The sequence below is a fragment of the Moschus berezovskii genome, chromosome 8, assembly GCF_049115385.1.
Source record: "Moschus berezovskii isolate FMDL1 chromosome 8, NW_MosBer_1.0, whole genome shotgun sequence".
Lineage (NCBI taxonomy): Eukaryota > Metazoa > Chordata > Mammalia > Artiodactyla > Moschidae > Moschus > Moschus berezovskii.
The window spans coordinates 68,701,402-68,716,297 of NC_142467.1; the positions used below are offsets into that span (position 1 = coordinate 68,701,402).

Consider the following 14,896-nt stretch of genomic DNA (forward strand, 5'->3'; position numbering starts at 1 on the left):
TGCTCCGCGAGCGCAAGGAGGCCGCTCTAGCCGTCGCGGCGACTCTCTGGCGTCAGCAGGGGCGCGGAGGCGGAAGATGGCGGCGGCGGCCCGGCGGCCGTGAGGAGCGCTGCGGCGGCGAAGACTGCCGATGGCGGCCAGGAGGCGCCCTCGGGGAGCCGCGGGCCGTTAGGGTGCTACGCTGGGCGGCATGTCGGAGCACGCGGCACCGGGGCCCCCGGGGCCTGGGCCCAACGGCGGTGGTGGCGGCGGCGGCGGCGGCGGCGGCCCGGCCCCCGCGCGCGGGCCTCGCACCCCCAACCTCAACCCTAATCCTCTCATCAACGTGCGCGACCGGCTTTTCCACGCGCTTTTCTTCAAGATGGCTGTCACCTACTCGCGCCTCTTCCCGCCCGCCTTCCGTCGGCTCTTCGAGTTTTTCGTGTTGCTCAAGGTGACCGCGGCCCCGACCCTTAACCCCGGCAGATGGACCCCCTACCCCTGAGTTTCGACCTCTGACTCCGCCCGGGTCAACGTGCCCCTCCCTCCCGGAGGCATAGACCCTGCGGGGCCGATTGTGACCCTTCCCTTAAGCCTGCCGCCCCCGCTCCCCTTCCCAGAAACTTCCACCAGGCAAGGTCCGAGCCTCCCCGAGTTAGTGGCCCCTGATCCCGATTCCAGGAACTCACTCCCAGCCCCTCCAGGCCGCACCCCACCGCTGGCCTTGCCCTTCCCGGCGTCCCCACCTCGGGAGACCGGAGCCCAGTCCCGCGACCCTCGACCCTGTCGCCTGGGATCCTCATCCCGGGATGACCCCGTCCCCACCACCGAGCCTGACCTCGCCACGAACCATATACCCGGGGATTCCGGGCCCTACCGCCGCTCCCGCCTCTTTGGACACACCCCCGGACCGCCCACCTGCACCGGAAGCTGCTCCCCACTTTTCGTTCCCCTTTTTCTTGGGGCACGCCTTCTGGAGTCCTTCTGCTCCAACTTAGATTCTACCCCTTCTGAACCTCTGGGGGAGAGTGACCAGGCCGAGGTCACGTCACCAGGGTTCCTGGCAGAGCCCCATACAGCGGTGCCGCTGGTGGCTCAGTGAGGGGCGTCGCGCGGACCCGCCCCCTGTCCTTCCTCGGCCGTGCAGGCGGTTCGGCGGTTTCTGAAGGGCCGGCGCGGGTCCCTCCAAGGAGGAGTCTTAACTCAGGGAGGAAGCCGCTGGGTGCCGGACCCCGGCTGTCTGGCGGGTTTGAGGAAATGGAGAAATGGCTGTTCCTGTTTGCGTCCTGTCCTGAGGGGCCACGGTTGCCGACTTATGAAGGAGCTTAAGTTCCTTGTCCACAGAGAGGGGTCTGAGGCAGGTGGGGCACGAGCCAGCAAGGTTGGGAGCCGCTAGCTCTTTGGGGTTGGGTATCAGGGGCACGTGCAGGGCTGTCCTACAGACCTGGGAGTGGGTCCCCACTGAGCCTCCCAGTTCCTGAGCGGCATCAGATGTCCCCTCCAGGGGCCTCGACTTTGGAGGGTTCCTCAGTAGAGCTTCCCTTACCTGGTGCGTGGGACCTATGAGCAGCTTGAGAGTGGGCAGAAGGCCGAGTGTGGGCGTGGTTGCCTCCTGGAAGGAAGCCCTGGCCTCCCTGCACCCTCAGGAGCAGCCCATGTCACCCGAGGGAGGGAGTGCCCTGTGTGAGATGGGCCCCCACGGAGCTCAGCCTTCCTGAGAGTCCAGCCTGAGGCCTTGGTTTTGTCCTTCCGCTTGCTTCCCAATTGGGACCAAGGAGCAAGTCAGGGATTGGGCCGACTGGGCAGACAGGCTGCACATCCAGGCCGTGTCCCTGGTGTGGGGGCCCGTGGGATCAGGCCATCCTTAGCTCCCTACATCTTTTTTCCCAACGGGGCTGTGGCCAGAAGGCCCCCCTCAATTCTCAGGTCCCTCCCTGACCCCTGGTGCTTTCGGTTTCCTTCCTTTGCAAAGTGAGGGCTGAGCTAGCCAATCCCTGAGGCTGCCTGAGTTCCAGAAAGCTCCCTTTTTTGCTTTCCAGCTGCCTAGCTTCTGGACTCTTGCTGCAGAGATCAAGTTTCCCTCCCCGCCTCACTTGGTTGCCTCTTCCTATGGCACCTGTTCTGCTCCCACCTGCAGAGCTGGTCCCCCACCTTGCTCCCTGCCACCATGTGCCCCCTGCCACCTTGTGCTAATCTTTGGGACCAGAGATGAGTGGCTGACCAGGAGGAAGGGGGGAGAGGCAGCAGCCACCAGGGCAGGGTCCAAGTCGGAGCAGACAGCCTCAGGCTGGAAGGAAGGAGGTGGGTGCAGGGATGGCGTGTGCAAAGGCCCTGGAGCTGGCAGGACAGCGTGGCCACTGAGGTGGAGTGTTTGGTCATGGAGTACCAGAGGTTGGGGGCTGGAGCACCCAGGGCCTGTGATATGGCCAGGCTAGCTGCCAGGCAGAGGACAGAAAAGTCCTTGGATGGATTCCTGAAATGCTGAGAGGGATAAGGGGGCGAGGCCGCCGGGTGGGCAGGGCCGCCGGGTGTGTTTGCGGATAGGTCTTAGGAGGCAGCTGTTTGCCAGCTAGTTCCACAGAGGCGGTGGGGAACCAGGTCCAGCTCAGGGGCAGGCCTTGTCTAGTGGGGCGAGAGTCTTGGCCCGTCTCTAGGCACCCACCCAATTGGTCAGTGATGGACCCCACCTGGGGTTTCGGTTCATGGTAGGGGGACTGTGAGGGACGCTGGAGGGGACTCCAGGGTGACAGTGGGGACCTGGCCACTCTGTGAGGTCACGGGTCCCCCATCTATCCATATGCCCCTTTCAGAATCTAGCTGCCCTGCCTGGTGTTTCCTCCAGCTTAAACTCCTGGCTCCACCCCCTCCTGGCTGTGTGGCCTCTGCCTTGGTTTCCTGTCTGCAAACTGGGGATGATGGCAGGCACGTGCCTTGCAGGGACGAGCTCGGGCAGCCCCTGGCATCGGGCCACCTGCATGTCAGCGCTTTCTGTAATGTCTCAGCATGTGGTGAGGTGTTGTCCTCATGACCGAGGGTGAATGGTGTCCTAGGCGTGGCCCATGCTGGACACTGGGGCCCAGAGAGCACAGCTGGGGCTATGGGTCATCTCTGGCCGCAGCCTGCTGCCACCGTAGGCCACATGCTTTCCTGACTCCCATCATCAGCTCACAGGTCCCCGTACATGTTGTGGAGAGGTGCTTGGGGTTCCCAGGGACACTGAGCCTGTGGCCACATCTCTAGCCTTGGTGCAGGCTGGCCTGTGGGAGGCTCTACAGCTGTGGGGGCCTGCACTGGGAAGGGTCCTCCATCTGGGGGAGGGGGGTCCCAGGCAGCTCCCCCTGACCGCTCCCTGCCCTGCAGGCCCTGTTCGTGCTCTTTGTCCTGGCCTACATCCACATCGTCTTCTCCCGCTCACCCATCAACTGCCTGGAGCACGTGCGTGACAAGTGGCCCCGTGAGGGCATCCTGCGGGTAGAGGTGCAGCACAACTCGAGCCGCGCGCCCGTCTTCCTGCAGTTCTGCGATGGTGGCCGTGGCAGCTTCCCCGGCCTGGCCGTGGAGCCAGATGGCCTGGAGCTGGAGGAGGAGGAGGAGGAGGAGGAGCTGACCATGGACATGTTTGGGAACAGCTCTATCAAGGTGAGCAGCCGGGGTGTGGTCAGGGCTGCAGGGGACACTCCTGACCTGCTGGGCTGTTTCTCAGCTGTCTACTGAAGGTCTGGTTCTGGGGTGCTGAGGGCAGACAGGCTGAGAAGGCTTTTGGCTCAGAGCTCTGAGGTGATCCTGGCCATCCTTGGTGGTATGACTGCCCACAGGATGGGGAGCCTAGAGGGAGGGCTGTGCTCAGGTGGCCAGAGGCCAGGGGTGGTTGTGGGCGAAGTGTTGGTACAGACCCAGCAGGAGGCCCCACCTCGCTGATCCTGTCCCTCAGACCCTCACCCGGAAATCTCAGGGAGCTCACTGTTGGGGTTAGGGCTTTTACGGGTCAAGGGTACATCTTCCATTGCGGGGGGCAGAGACCTTCAGGCCAATCCTTTGGTACCAAGGGCCTGCTGACCTCTGCCTCCCACTGTACAGTTTGAGCTGGACATCGAGCCCAAGGTGTTCAAGCCACCAGGTGGCCCTGAGGCCTTAAATGACAGCCAGGAGTTCCCATTCCCTGAGACGCCCCCAAAAGGTACCACCACTCCCTGGGGCTATGTCCAGTGATGGAGGTGGGGGTGGGTGTGGTGCAGTCCCGCCAGTCCTCCCAGGAGAGGGCTCCTCTACTGACCAGCCATCCCTGCCTGCAGCCTGGCCGCAGGACGAGTACATCGTGGAGTACTCACTGGAGTATGGCTTCCTGAGGTTGTCGCAGGCCACGCGCCAGCGGCTCAGCATCCCCGTCATGGTGGTCACCCTGGGTGAGTGCCCCTGCCGAACAGAGCAAGGCCCAGGAGAGGGAGCTCCTTTCTCCTCAATCTTGGGTGTCTTCCTTGGGGAGGGGTGACCCGGTAGCACTTGTGTCCAAGGTCTCAGGGCTGCCCCTGCTGCCCACTTGCAGGAAACTTCCCAAGGCTCCATTCTTCCACATCTATCAGTCACAACACTGCTGGGCAGTGGAGTTCTGCACCCCTGAACTAACATCCCTGTTCCTATCCTGCCCACAGATCCCACGCGGGACCAGTGCTTTGGTGACCGTTTCAGCCGCCTGCTGCTGGCCGAGTTCCTGGGCTATGATGACATCCTCATGTCCAGCGTGAAGGGCCTGGCGGAGAACGAGGAGAACAAAGGTGCGGGTGAAGGTGGGGCCTGCTTAGGTAGGGCTTGGGCTGGGGTGCTTGCTCACTGCCTCTTCCACTCCACCCCTCATGCAGGCTTCCTGAGGAATGTGGTGTCCGGGGAGCACTACCGCTTTGTGAGCATGTGGATGGCCCGCACGTCCTACCTGGCCGCCTTCGTCATCATGGTCATCTTTGTGAGTGCCTCAAGCAGGGTGGGGCGGGGCAGGGTGAGGCTGGAGGGCGGGGCAGCCATCCAAGGCCTCACGGTGGCTCACTTGCAGACCCTGAGCGTGTCCATGTTGCTGCGCTACTCCCACCACCAGATCTTCGTCTTCATTGGTGAGTGTCCCCTCCGGCCATCTCCCCTGCCCCTCCCCCCTTCCGGGCGCCTCACCCGGTCTGCCCGCCCGCCGCCCTCTCCCGCAGTGGACCTGCTGCAGATGCTGGAGATGAACATGGCCATCGCCTTCCCCGCAGCGCCCCTGCTGACCGTCATCCTGGCTCTCGTGGGTGAGGACCCTGCACCCCCACACCCTGCCCCCTTCCCTGGTGTGTTGGCCACCCGCCTCAACTGGTGGCTCCCGTCTCCCCCCTCCGCCCAGGTATGGAGGCGATCATGTCCGAGTTCTTCAACGACACCACCACGGCCTTCTACATCATCCTCATTGTGTGGCTGGCTGACCAGTATGACGCCATCTGCTGCCACACCAACACCAGCAAGCGGCACTGGCTTCGGTGGGCACCAGGGGCTGTGTGGTCCGGGGTGGAGGCAGCCGGGTGGGCAGCACCTCACTGTTCCCCTTGCAGGTTCTTCTATCTGTACCACTTTGCCTTCTACGCTTACCACTACCGCTTCAACGGACAGTACAGCAGTCTGGCACTCGTCACCTCCTGGCTCTTCATCCAGGTGAGGTGGGCTTTCCTTGGGACTGCTGGTCCGAGGGTCCAGCGTGTTGGGGGTCCCTCGCCTGACCCGGTGCCTATCCCCTCAGCATTCCATGATCTACTTCTTCCACCACTACGAACTACCCGCCATCCTGCAGCAGATCCGTGTCCAGGAGATGCTGCTGCAGACACCACCACTGGGCCCCGGCACCCCCACGGCCCTGCCAGATGACCTGAACAACAATGGAGGCATCCCACCTATCACCCCCGATGCTGCCAGCCAGTCCCCTGCCCTGGGCCCTGGCTTGCCAGGTGCTGGCGGGAGCCCTGGGCCTGTGGCTGAGGCACCTAGCTCCCTGGTGGCTGCAGCGGCCTCAGTGGCTGCAGCAGCCAGTGGTGACCTGGGTTGGATGGCAGAGACGGCTGCCATCATCACAGATGCCTCCTTCCTGTCTGGCCTGAGCGCCTCTCTCCTGGACCGGCGGCCAGCCAGCCCTTTGAGCCCCAGTGGGGGGCTCCTACGGGCCCCCCAGGACAGTGCCCCTACAAGCAACTCTCCAGGGTCTGATGCAGTCCTTCAGACCACCGGGGGGGGCAGACCCAGCCCTGCATCCACCGATCTAGTGGACATGCCCTTGGAGGTCGGCTCCTGAGCCCTGGGCAGCTGACTGCCTCTGTCCCTGGCTGTCCAAGCCAGCTGGGTGTGACCTGGCTGGAGCCCTCCGGGGTCAGGTAGACTGTCCCCAGTGGCTCTGGGAATGCTCAGCCTGCCTTGGGTGGTTTGGGGTCCATCAGGTTTGCTGGGAGGCAGGCGTCTTTCCCCCAGGGCATGGGGCCGGCCTACAGCCTGTCCCTGTCCCTGATGGGTCTCCTCAGCTAGTAAATCAAAACCAGCCTGTGAACCAGGGTAGGAGAAAGGGTGGGGGCTCCACAGAAGGTTCTGAAAAGGTGGTGAAAGGTCTGGAGCAAGCTGCCCAGGAGCAAAGCATCGGGTGGGGCTGGCTTAGCTGGTGCTCTGTCATGCCCAGTGCCTTTCCACGGCCACCCTACACACCTGGGCTGGGGGCCCGGGAAGGTGGAGCTTGGCCCCTATGGCGCATAGGCGCCAACATCTAAGGCAGCCAGGGACACCAGGCTTCCGCCCTGCTCTGGGTGGGGAGATGGCTGGTGACCCAACTCAATCACTCTGTGAGGAATGCAGAAGAGCGCTCATTCCACTCTTATTTAATTGCAGTGTACAAAATGGTGTTTGTAATATAGAATAAACTGTTGACAGCGTCCAGCCAGCGTCTGTGTGTTGTGGGGCTGGGGAGCCGCTCAGGAAGGGAGGTTCCACCCTATGGCCGGGTGGCCCCCTCAGAACAGGCACAGCAGGTGGAGAAGGGCTGGATCCCACTTCAGGGGGCCACCTCCGGTGCTTCCTCGCAGGCCAGGAGCCATGTGCACGGCGGCTCGCAGGTGCTGTCCCCAAGCTGGTACAGGAGTGCCCTGCGCCGCAGCAGCGCCTGGCGGAGCCTCTCCTGCACGCCCGCGATGCGCTGCTCCAGCTCCTCCAGCTCCCCAGGGAGTGGGGCACCAGACCGCAGTTCGGCGGGCGGGCCATTGGCGCAGACAGGGGCCTCCAGTGGCGCGGCCGCATCCGAATCTGGGACGTCCGCGTCAGGGGAGGCAGAGACCACAGTATGCTCCAGCAGGAAACGCACGCGACGCTCTCTCACCGCGGCCCGGCGCACCCGTGTCCAGCCCCCCGGGTCCGCGGGGACGGTCTGTGTGTTCTGCTGCGGCTCCTCGAGACCCCTGGGGGATGGATGGGCTGGGCAGCCACGTCCTACCCACAGTCCCCGCCTGCCCTTTAGAGTCAAAGTTCCTGAGGAGGCCACCAGTGGAAGAAGGTATGGACCCAGTCGACGATCGGAGGGTAGGTGTGGGAGTTGCTGGGGTGGAGAACCGTCCCCCAACCCCCTTACCTCGACTCTGCCTCCTCCTGTTCCTCTGGCGGTTCTGTGTTGAGAGCTCGATGAATTCTCTAGGAGCCAAGAATTCGGCTCAGTGGGAAGATAGCGCCTCCCCCCCACCCCGCCCCAGCACCCCTCCCGCCCCACCGACTGCTGGGTTGGCCAGCTCCTCACCTGGCTCGTGTGCAGCCAGTACTGCAGCTTGTTGGCCCTTCGGATGAGCGGCAGCGCCAGGTGGTAGAAGACGTGCTCACCCAGGGAGCTGAGCAGAGCACTACCCAGACCCAGGCAGAGCAGCACGAAGAGTCCGGAGAAGTGGTAGATGCCCATCTGCAGGGTCTGTGGGCAGGATGCAGGCACATAGTCCCTCTGGGTCATAGCAGACCCCGGGGGAGCCCGGACCTTGGACGGGAGCGGGGACAGAGGTTGGACCTGGGGCTACATTTTCAGAGGTTTCATGGACAAGAGGGCTCTAGAGCTGGGGTTTTGTAGGATGAATTGGATGCACAAAAGCAGCCATATACATTGGTCTTGGGAATGAGCAGAGGTTGACTACCCTGGTGAAGGACCACGCAGGTTCGGGGGCTCCCCCAGGCCGACCCCCACCTCACGTGCGGGGACCTGCCGCACCTCAGTCACGGCGAAGACCCGCTTCCCACAAGGCACCATCTTGTACCACTTGTCGTGCAGTAAGTCGATGAAGCCCGAGGACTTGTAGCGGCTGATGAACTCGGACAGGTTGGAGGTGAGTGGTGAATTTCTGGGGAGTCCGATACCATAGCCTGGGGGAGGCCGGGCATTGGGTTGGGACCAGGCTGGACGCAGACCCAGAGGAGCGGAACCCTCCTGGAGCCCGCAGATCACTGGTTCTGGGGACTCCTCACCTTCAATGGCGAAGGGCTTGCCCACGGTCAGCAGCCTGCAGTCGGCGTCGATGGACACCTCATAGTCCAGGAGAGACTTGTCCATGATGAAGGCGTTGAGCTTGGGGGGATCGCTCCTGCAGAGGGCATGGGGGCAGGGTGAGCATCCCCGCCCGCCCGCGTGGCCCCGCCCCGAGCCCCGCCCCGCACGCCACCCTCACGTGAGCATGGCGACGCCGTGGGGAGTGGTAGGTGCGCTATGGCGCCGCACGTGCGAATACATCTCCGGGAAGCTTTTCTTGATGTAGGCCTCGGCGCTGCTCTCCCACACCGTGCCAAAACGGAAGCCCTGAGACGGGTGGTGCAGCTGCGGGCCAGCGTCCAGTCAGCACAGAAGGGCCTGGACCCCTTCCCGCCCCCCGCCCCTCCCCCGCGCCCCGCTTTCGCCAAAGAATTGATGCTTTTGAACTGTGGTGTTGGGGTTGAGAGTCCCTTGGACAGCAAGGAGATCAAACCAGTCAATCCTAAAGGAAATCAGTCATGAATACTCATTGGAAGGACTTAGGCTGAAGCTGAAACTCCAATACTTTGGCCACCTGATGCAAAGAACTGAGTCCTTGGAAAAGACCCTGATACTGGGAAAAATTGAAGGCAGGAGGAGAAGGGGATGACAAGATGAGATAGTTGGATGGCCTCACCCACTCAATGAACATGAGTTTGAGCAAGCTCCAGGAGTTGGTGATGGACAGGGAAGCCTGTCATGCTGCAGTTATATATTTTAGGATAATGCAGTGACTGGGGTTGGTGCATGAATGAAACTGGCCAGGAGTTATTTTAGAGCTGGGCAATGGTTTCATTCATGGCTGTTCTTGTTCCAGAATATTAAAAATTTTTCATTAAAAGAGAAAAATATGTAGGCCAGGGCATGCCCTGCTCTGCCTACAGTCCTCTAGGACTCTCGGTGAAAATTCTAAGCGGAGCTGTTTTCAAGGGCCACATCCTCCCACACCGACAGGCCCTGTAGGCCCTGCACGCCCTGCCCTGTCCCCTTCCTGCCCTCCCTTCCTCCCTCTCCCCTCCTTAACCCCTCTGCTGCAGACACAAGGCTTCCTCACTGCCCCTCCAATACATCAAGCACAGTCCTGCTCCAGGGCCTTTGCATAGGTTGCCACTGCTTACCACATTCCTCCCTGATACCAAGCACCTCATGTGTCACACCTCGCAGAGGCATTCCTGACCCCCACTGGAGAAATCTTCCTCTCCATCGTGCCCTGTGTCCCCATCTCTGCCTAATTTTCCCTCCGTGGGCATTTTTGGGGGGCTGCGCTTTATCTTAGTTGTGGCATGTGAAATCTAGTTCCCCAGCCACCGATGGAATCCAGGCCCCCTGCATTGGGAGCATGGAGTCTTAGCCACTGGACTACCATGGAAGTCCCTGCCTGGAACTTTACCATCACCTCACACGCCACCCTTTTTACTTCTCTCTCAGTTCCCACCAGCACCCTTGCCTGTGTTGTCCCGGCTTGGGGATGGGCTCAGTATGAGTTTGAGAGAAGGAACAGCTGCCCTCTCTGGGGTGAGGATGGGGGTGGGGGGATTAGACTTCTCAGCTCTGACCACAAACCCCCTGCAGTCGCCCACCTTGGGGTCGTGGATCCCAGACAGCTCCTCGAAAGTCTTGTCCCCGACCATGACGGCAGCCAGGTTGGCTGTGTAGCTGGACAGCACAAGCAGGCAGAAGATGGCCCACAGGTTCATGAGGAAGCGGCCTGTTGGGCACTTGGGCGTCTTGCTGGATACTGTGCGTCCAAAGAGGATGGCATAGCAGAGGTTGAGGGCAGAAGAGTAGGAGAACACGGTGTCCCGGTTGCGGCCGCGGGGCGTTAGGCCGAAGGGGCTGCGCCACTCGTAGAGGGTGAGGAAGAGCGCAGTCAGGTGCAGCGCAGCAAAGACGCCCAGCCACATGGACCAGTGCAGCGGCCACATGAAGGCGCCAATGGGCGACGCCGTGTCGCGCGCGCGCACCATGATGCCCAGGCTGGTGGAGAAGAAAGGGCTGGTGAAGTCCACCACCTGCGAGCGGGCCGAATTGATGCTGAAGCTGGTGACGGCCATGTGCGCCCGGCCGGCCAGCAGGTCGCCCACCAGGCCGGTCCAGCGGCCGTCGCGCAGCGCGCCGTACTTGCCGTCGCCCACGATGTAGAGCTCGAAGTCGAAGGGTGCGTCCTCCGCCAGGCGCTCCAGCAGGTCGATGCAGTAGCCATAGCAGCACCTGCGCAGCGCTTGGGGCGCCGAGCCGTCGGCCAGCGCAGCGAAGAGTGCGTCCAGAGCGGCCGAATCGTTGGTGCCGGGGGCCAGGCACAGTTGCCCCGCCGGGCACCGCCCGTCTTCGTCTGGCTGGCGGGCAAACACGAACGGATGCTCCACCAGCGTCACCACCCTCAGCTTGGGCCGTGCCTGGGCGCCTGGTGGGGGTGGGGGCCGCTCGGCCCTGCCCCATGCCTCCGACTCCAGCCGCCCGTCCCGCCAGCGAGCCAGCGTGGCCCAGGCCGGGTTGCCCCTGGGGTCCCGGCGGAGGCTCCACAGGCGGAAGCGCCGGGAGATGTGCAGCTGCGAAGAGCCGGTCACCCGCACCGGTCCTGTGCGGCCCCAGAAGGATGTGTTGGCCAGGAACCTGGTGGGAGTGGGGGCTGTGTCAGGGCGGAGGGATCCCTCCCCCAGCTGAGACCCGTGGCCTTGCAGCTCAAACACATCCGGGGCCACCAGAGGCTCTGTTGAGCCCCGTATTCCACGACCCCTTCTGAGTGGGGTACCCACGCCCTGGGGACTGGGGCAACGTCCAAGCCCTGAGCCAAGGCCTGCTGCCCAGTTCAGAGGCCCAGGTGGGGCCTTCTGGTTCTGGGGCGCTGTCCCCCTCTAGGGCCCCCGTGATCAGAAGGTGACTCATTTCAGCAGTCTCACTCATTTCTTCTCCCTTCCCTCTTCTCCCAAAGCCCCCACCCCAGACTCGCAGAATCCCCTTCTTAGGTTCTGCTTTCATGCAAGATGGACACAGTATCTGGCACACAGCAAACACTCGATCTTGTTGCCTGTCACGGCCCACTGGCAGATGTGGCTTCCTGCAGCTGGGGCCCTGCTCACCGTGCCAAGAGGCGGCCTGAAGACTCGGGCTCTGGTGTCGGTAGGTCACTGCAGTTGACTGTGGTGGGAAGCAGGGCACGCTCTGGCTGCACGCGGGCAGCACTGTCCAGTGCACGGGCCACTAGTTCCACCACATCCTGGATGGTGGCCTCCAGCGGGGGCCGGGCCACCTCACCCAGCGCCAGCACTCCAGGTGGCAGGCCCTCAGTGGGCAGGGCCTCGGCGGGCAGCGGCGTGCCCAGCAGCCAGCAGGGACCGGGGGGTGCAGCCTGAAGCACCTGTTGGGAGCGGGTCGCATCACAGCCCAGGAGTATGGCTGCGGGGACTGGGGCCTTCCCTCCGGCTGGTGCCCCCAGAAGTGCCAGGCGTGCGCTCAGCCCTGCATCACCCAGCTCTGGCCGGCTCAGGTCCAGCACAAGCTTCGGGGCCCGGCCCGCCCGGCTTGTCCACAGGACCACCAGGCTGCCAGGATCGCGTACACGGCAGAGCACCAGGCCAACGTCCTCCCAGGTGTGAGCCCGCAGCACGGATACCAGCACATCCAGCAGTGTCTCAAGGGGGCTGGCCCAGTCCAGCTGCAGGTGGAATGGGTTCTGGCAGAGGGGTTGGTCAAGTTAGGGCTGGTGACCTCACAGTCCCACCACACCCTTCCCACCCCCATCTGTACATGTCCAATAAACACACATTACCTTGAGCCAATGTCGGGAGTGGGCCGCATGGCAGCCCAGGAGTATGGCTGCGGGGACTGGGGCCTTTCTGTCTCCCTCCCGTCCCCCTCCACTAGTACCCCCAGGAGTGCCAGGCGTGCTCACAGCACCTGCTCCTGACAGGTGCTACAGGCTGCATCCCCCGGCTGCTGCTAGCTACTCAAAGGACCTTGAGTCTACCTCCTCCCAGCCCAGCCCCTGCTCTATATCCCTCTGTGGCTCCCCATCGCCATCAGCACAAAGCCTGGCCCTGCCTTGACCTACAAGGCCTGCTCTTTTGACTCCAGTCACTCAGGCTTTTTGGATTCCCCAGCTGGAAGACCTTTCCCCATCTAGGTCAGCCAACTCCTACACATCCTTTAAAACCCAGCTCCATTCCCCCTCTCTATTCAGACTTACCCAGGCCAACCAGGCACTGAAGGGCCCCACTTTGTGCCCAGGGCACCCCGAAAGTTCTCCTGGATTTGCTGTCAGTGTGGGATGAGAACTTTACCAGACACCTAGGGTAGGCAGGGTGCTGAGTGCCTGGAGAAAGGCTGGAGACTACTGCTCAGTCCCTGGCGTGGGAGTGGGGGAGGGGAGGGGAAGAGGGGGCAAGCCATTATCCTCCCAAAGCCTGGCAGGTCCAACTGCAGGAGTGCAGTTCCTGGATCCGGCTGCAGAGGGCCCCATAGGCCTGGATTTGGGTCCTGCATCTCTCCCACTGGGAGGGGGCAGGAACAGAGTGGGGGTGGGTTAAAGAGACCCCAGGCCTCCTCTAGGATCAGAGTCTCCCCACCCTCAGAAGGAAGACCTGGAGGGGGCTTCAAGGTGGGTTGGGAGGCCCCCTACCAGACCCCACATCCCGGCGTTGGGCCCTTCCCAGCTGGTCCTGAGAGGAGGGTCTCTTCCTGGGGCACTGGGGGTTCCCAGAGCTCTGCCAGTCACCCTCTCCTCTTTGTCCCATTCTCTACTTTTTCGGACCCCAATTCCAGTCTAGGGATGGAAATAAGAGAGAATGAACTCCAAGGTTGAGTGGCAGAGGAAGACGAGGGTTTTGGAGTCGGGATCTGAGGAGGCTGTGGGTCAAGGAGGCTGTGGGTCAAGGAGGCTGTGGGTCAAGGAGGCTGTGGGTGGGGGCGGCCTAGCCTCGAGGGCTAGGAGGAAGCCCTCCAGCTTCAGCCTTTGAAACTGTTGCCCCTGGAGAGGGGGCAGGGAGACCCGCTTCCCTATCCCAGCCTCGCAATCCCGCGGGGTAGGTATCCGAAGGCACCCCCGGACCCTACAAGGGGGTCCTGCTCCCAGGGGTCTACACCTCCGAGGCCCAGGGAAGCGTCATGTGGGATCCGCCGTCTGGAGTCCAGAGGCGTCCCGCAGGTCCGTGGCTCTAGGTCCCTGCATCCCGGGGCTCCTGTCTCCCATTCCGGGTCCCTGAGCCCCGGGGACATCCGTGGTCCAGGGATCCAGGGCCTCTGTCATCTGGACTCCGAGTCTCCGCGCATCTACGGTCCAGAAGTCCGAGTCCCGTGCGTCCCAAGGACTGTCTCCAGACCCCCGGACCCCACGCCCCGGGACCTTCCCGGGGCCTCTCCCATCCGGCCCCGGGTCCCCGCGCGTACCGGGGAGCCGAGGGGCTCGCGCACTTCCCGCCGCAGCACGCTGAGAACGGGGGTCTCGGTGGCGGACGCCAGGAAGTGCAGTTGCAGCAGCTCGGGTCGCGCCTCGGGGAAGGCAATCAGGGCCGCCACTCCCGGCGCCGCCAACGCCTGGCACAGACCGCGGGCTAGCGAGGCAGGGTCGCGGGCGCGGGGAGCGGCGGCCACCAGCTCCAGGCTCAGGTTGTGGGGCAGCCGCGGAGCCAGGGAGGCCCGGGCTAGGGCGGCGCGGGCGCGGGCGCGGGCGGCGGGCGCGCGGGGCAGGAGGACACCCAGGCGCACCGAGCCCCCGAGGCGCTCCAGGACACCGCACGGGTGAGGGTGGCCCCCAGCGGGCTCCGACCCCAGCACCAGCGCCAGGCCGAGCCACAGCGCCGCCACAAACTCCATCCCAAAGTTGCCGGCGGGCTCCACGGGGCGGAGCCACGGGTGGCACTCAGGGAGGCAGGATCTCGCACGCCCCCGCCGCACCCTCTCCGTCCCTGCCGGGCCGGCTCCTCCCTCCCTGCCGGAGTCCATCAGCTTTTGCCCGCCTTCGCCCGCCCTCGCCCCTCCTGGTCCCCCAGTGCCAGGCAAGCCACTTGGGAGGAATCGGATCCACGACGCAGGGAGAAACTGAGGCTCAGATGATCTCAACAGGCAGGGGTGGGGGTGGGGTCTAACCACCGCTATCCCTGGCTCTGTGCCCACTCTACAGATGAGAAAGCGGAGGTTAGCAGCAGGGAGGGATTTTGCATCAAAATTGGTCCCCACATTCATCCCTGCATCCATCATGCCCTTCTTCCAGCCTGGAAATATTTCCCATTGATAAGGCAGGGAAACTAAGGCCCAGAAAGGGTCAGTTTCCCTCCATAGTCACACAGCAGCACTGTCCCTTCCCCCAGGAAGCAGTGTGTACCCAGACCAACCCCCCTGGGTGTGCTCTACCATCGTGGGCAGCTGGGGAAACTGAAGCAGACTTGTCTGATG

The 14,896-nt window shown here is 63.3% G+C and overlaps 2 protein-coding genes across 2 annotated transcripts; one reads left to right on the plus strand and one right to left on the minus strand.

The window, feature by feature from the left end:
• The first annotated feature begins 55 nt into the window (after positions 1-55).
• Positions 56-6,909, plus strand: TMEM259 (transmembrane protein 259). The gene is made up of 11 exons (XM_055430228.2): positions 56-433; positions 3,340-3,618; positions 4,057-4,156; positions 4,272-4,382; positions 4,629-4,751; positions 4,836-4,936; positions 5,024-5,081; positions 5,169-5,252; positions 5,345-5,477; positions 5,550-5,649; positions 5,735-6,909. Exons 1-11 carry the CDS (start codon positions 191-193, stop codon positions 6,278-6,280), a joined length of 1,878 nt encoding a protein of 625 aa, XP_055286203.2. The 5' UTR covers positions 56-190; the 3' UTR covers positions 6,281-6,909.
• Positions 6,910-7,024: 115 nt separating this feature from the next.
• GRIN3B (glutamate ionotropic receptor NMDA type subunit 3B) lies at positions 7,025-14,317 on the minus strand. The gene is made up of 9 exons (XM_055430343.2): positions 13,892-14,317; positions 11,587-12,179; positions 10,087-11,119; positions 8,667-8,812; positions 8,467-8,582; positions 8,213-8,364; positions 7,757-7,921; positions 7,595-7,653; positions 7,025-7,424 (listed from the first exon to the last, which is right to left on the minus strand). The coding sequence occupies exons 1-9, from the start codon at positions 14,315-14,317 to the stop codon at positions 7,025-7,027; spliced, it is 3,090 nt and encodes a 1,029-aa protein (XP_055286318.2).
• Between the last annotated feature and the right edge of the window lie 579 nt (positions 14,318-14,896).

What these genes read in the sequence shown, in the direction of transcription:
- TMEM259 (XM_055430228.2), top strand. Translation starts at nt 191, where the DNA reads ATGTCGGAGCACGCGGCACCGGGGCCCCCGGGGCCTGGGCCCAACGGC. An exon ending in CGTCATGGTGGTCACCCTGG is followed by an intron (nt 4,383 to 4,628) that starts GTGAGTGCCCCT and finishes TCCTGCCCACAG; the next exon opens with ATCCCACGCGGGACCAGTGC. An exon ending in CCTCCTGGCTCTTCATCCAG is followed by an intron (nt 5,650 to 5,734) that starts GTGAGGTGGGCT and finishes CTATCCCCTCAG; the next exon opens with CATTCCATGATCTACTTCTT.
- GRIN3B (XM_055430343.2), bottom strand. Translation starts at nt 14,317, where the DNA reads ATGGAGTTTGTGGCGGCGCTGTGGCTCGGCCTGGCGCTGGTGCTGGGG. An exon ending in GCGAGCCCCTCGGCTCCCCG is followed by an intron (nt 12,180 to 13,891) that starts GTACGCGCGGGG and finishes CCCCTCTGCCAG; the next exon opens with AACCCATTCCACCTGCAGCT. An exon ending in CACGGCGTCGCCATGCTCAC is followed by an intron (nt 8,583 to 8,666) that starts GTGAGGGTGGCG and finishes TGCCCTCTGCAG; the next exon opens with GAGCGATCCCCCCAAGCTCA.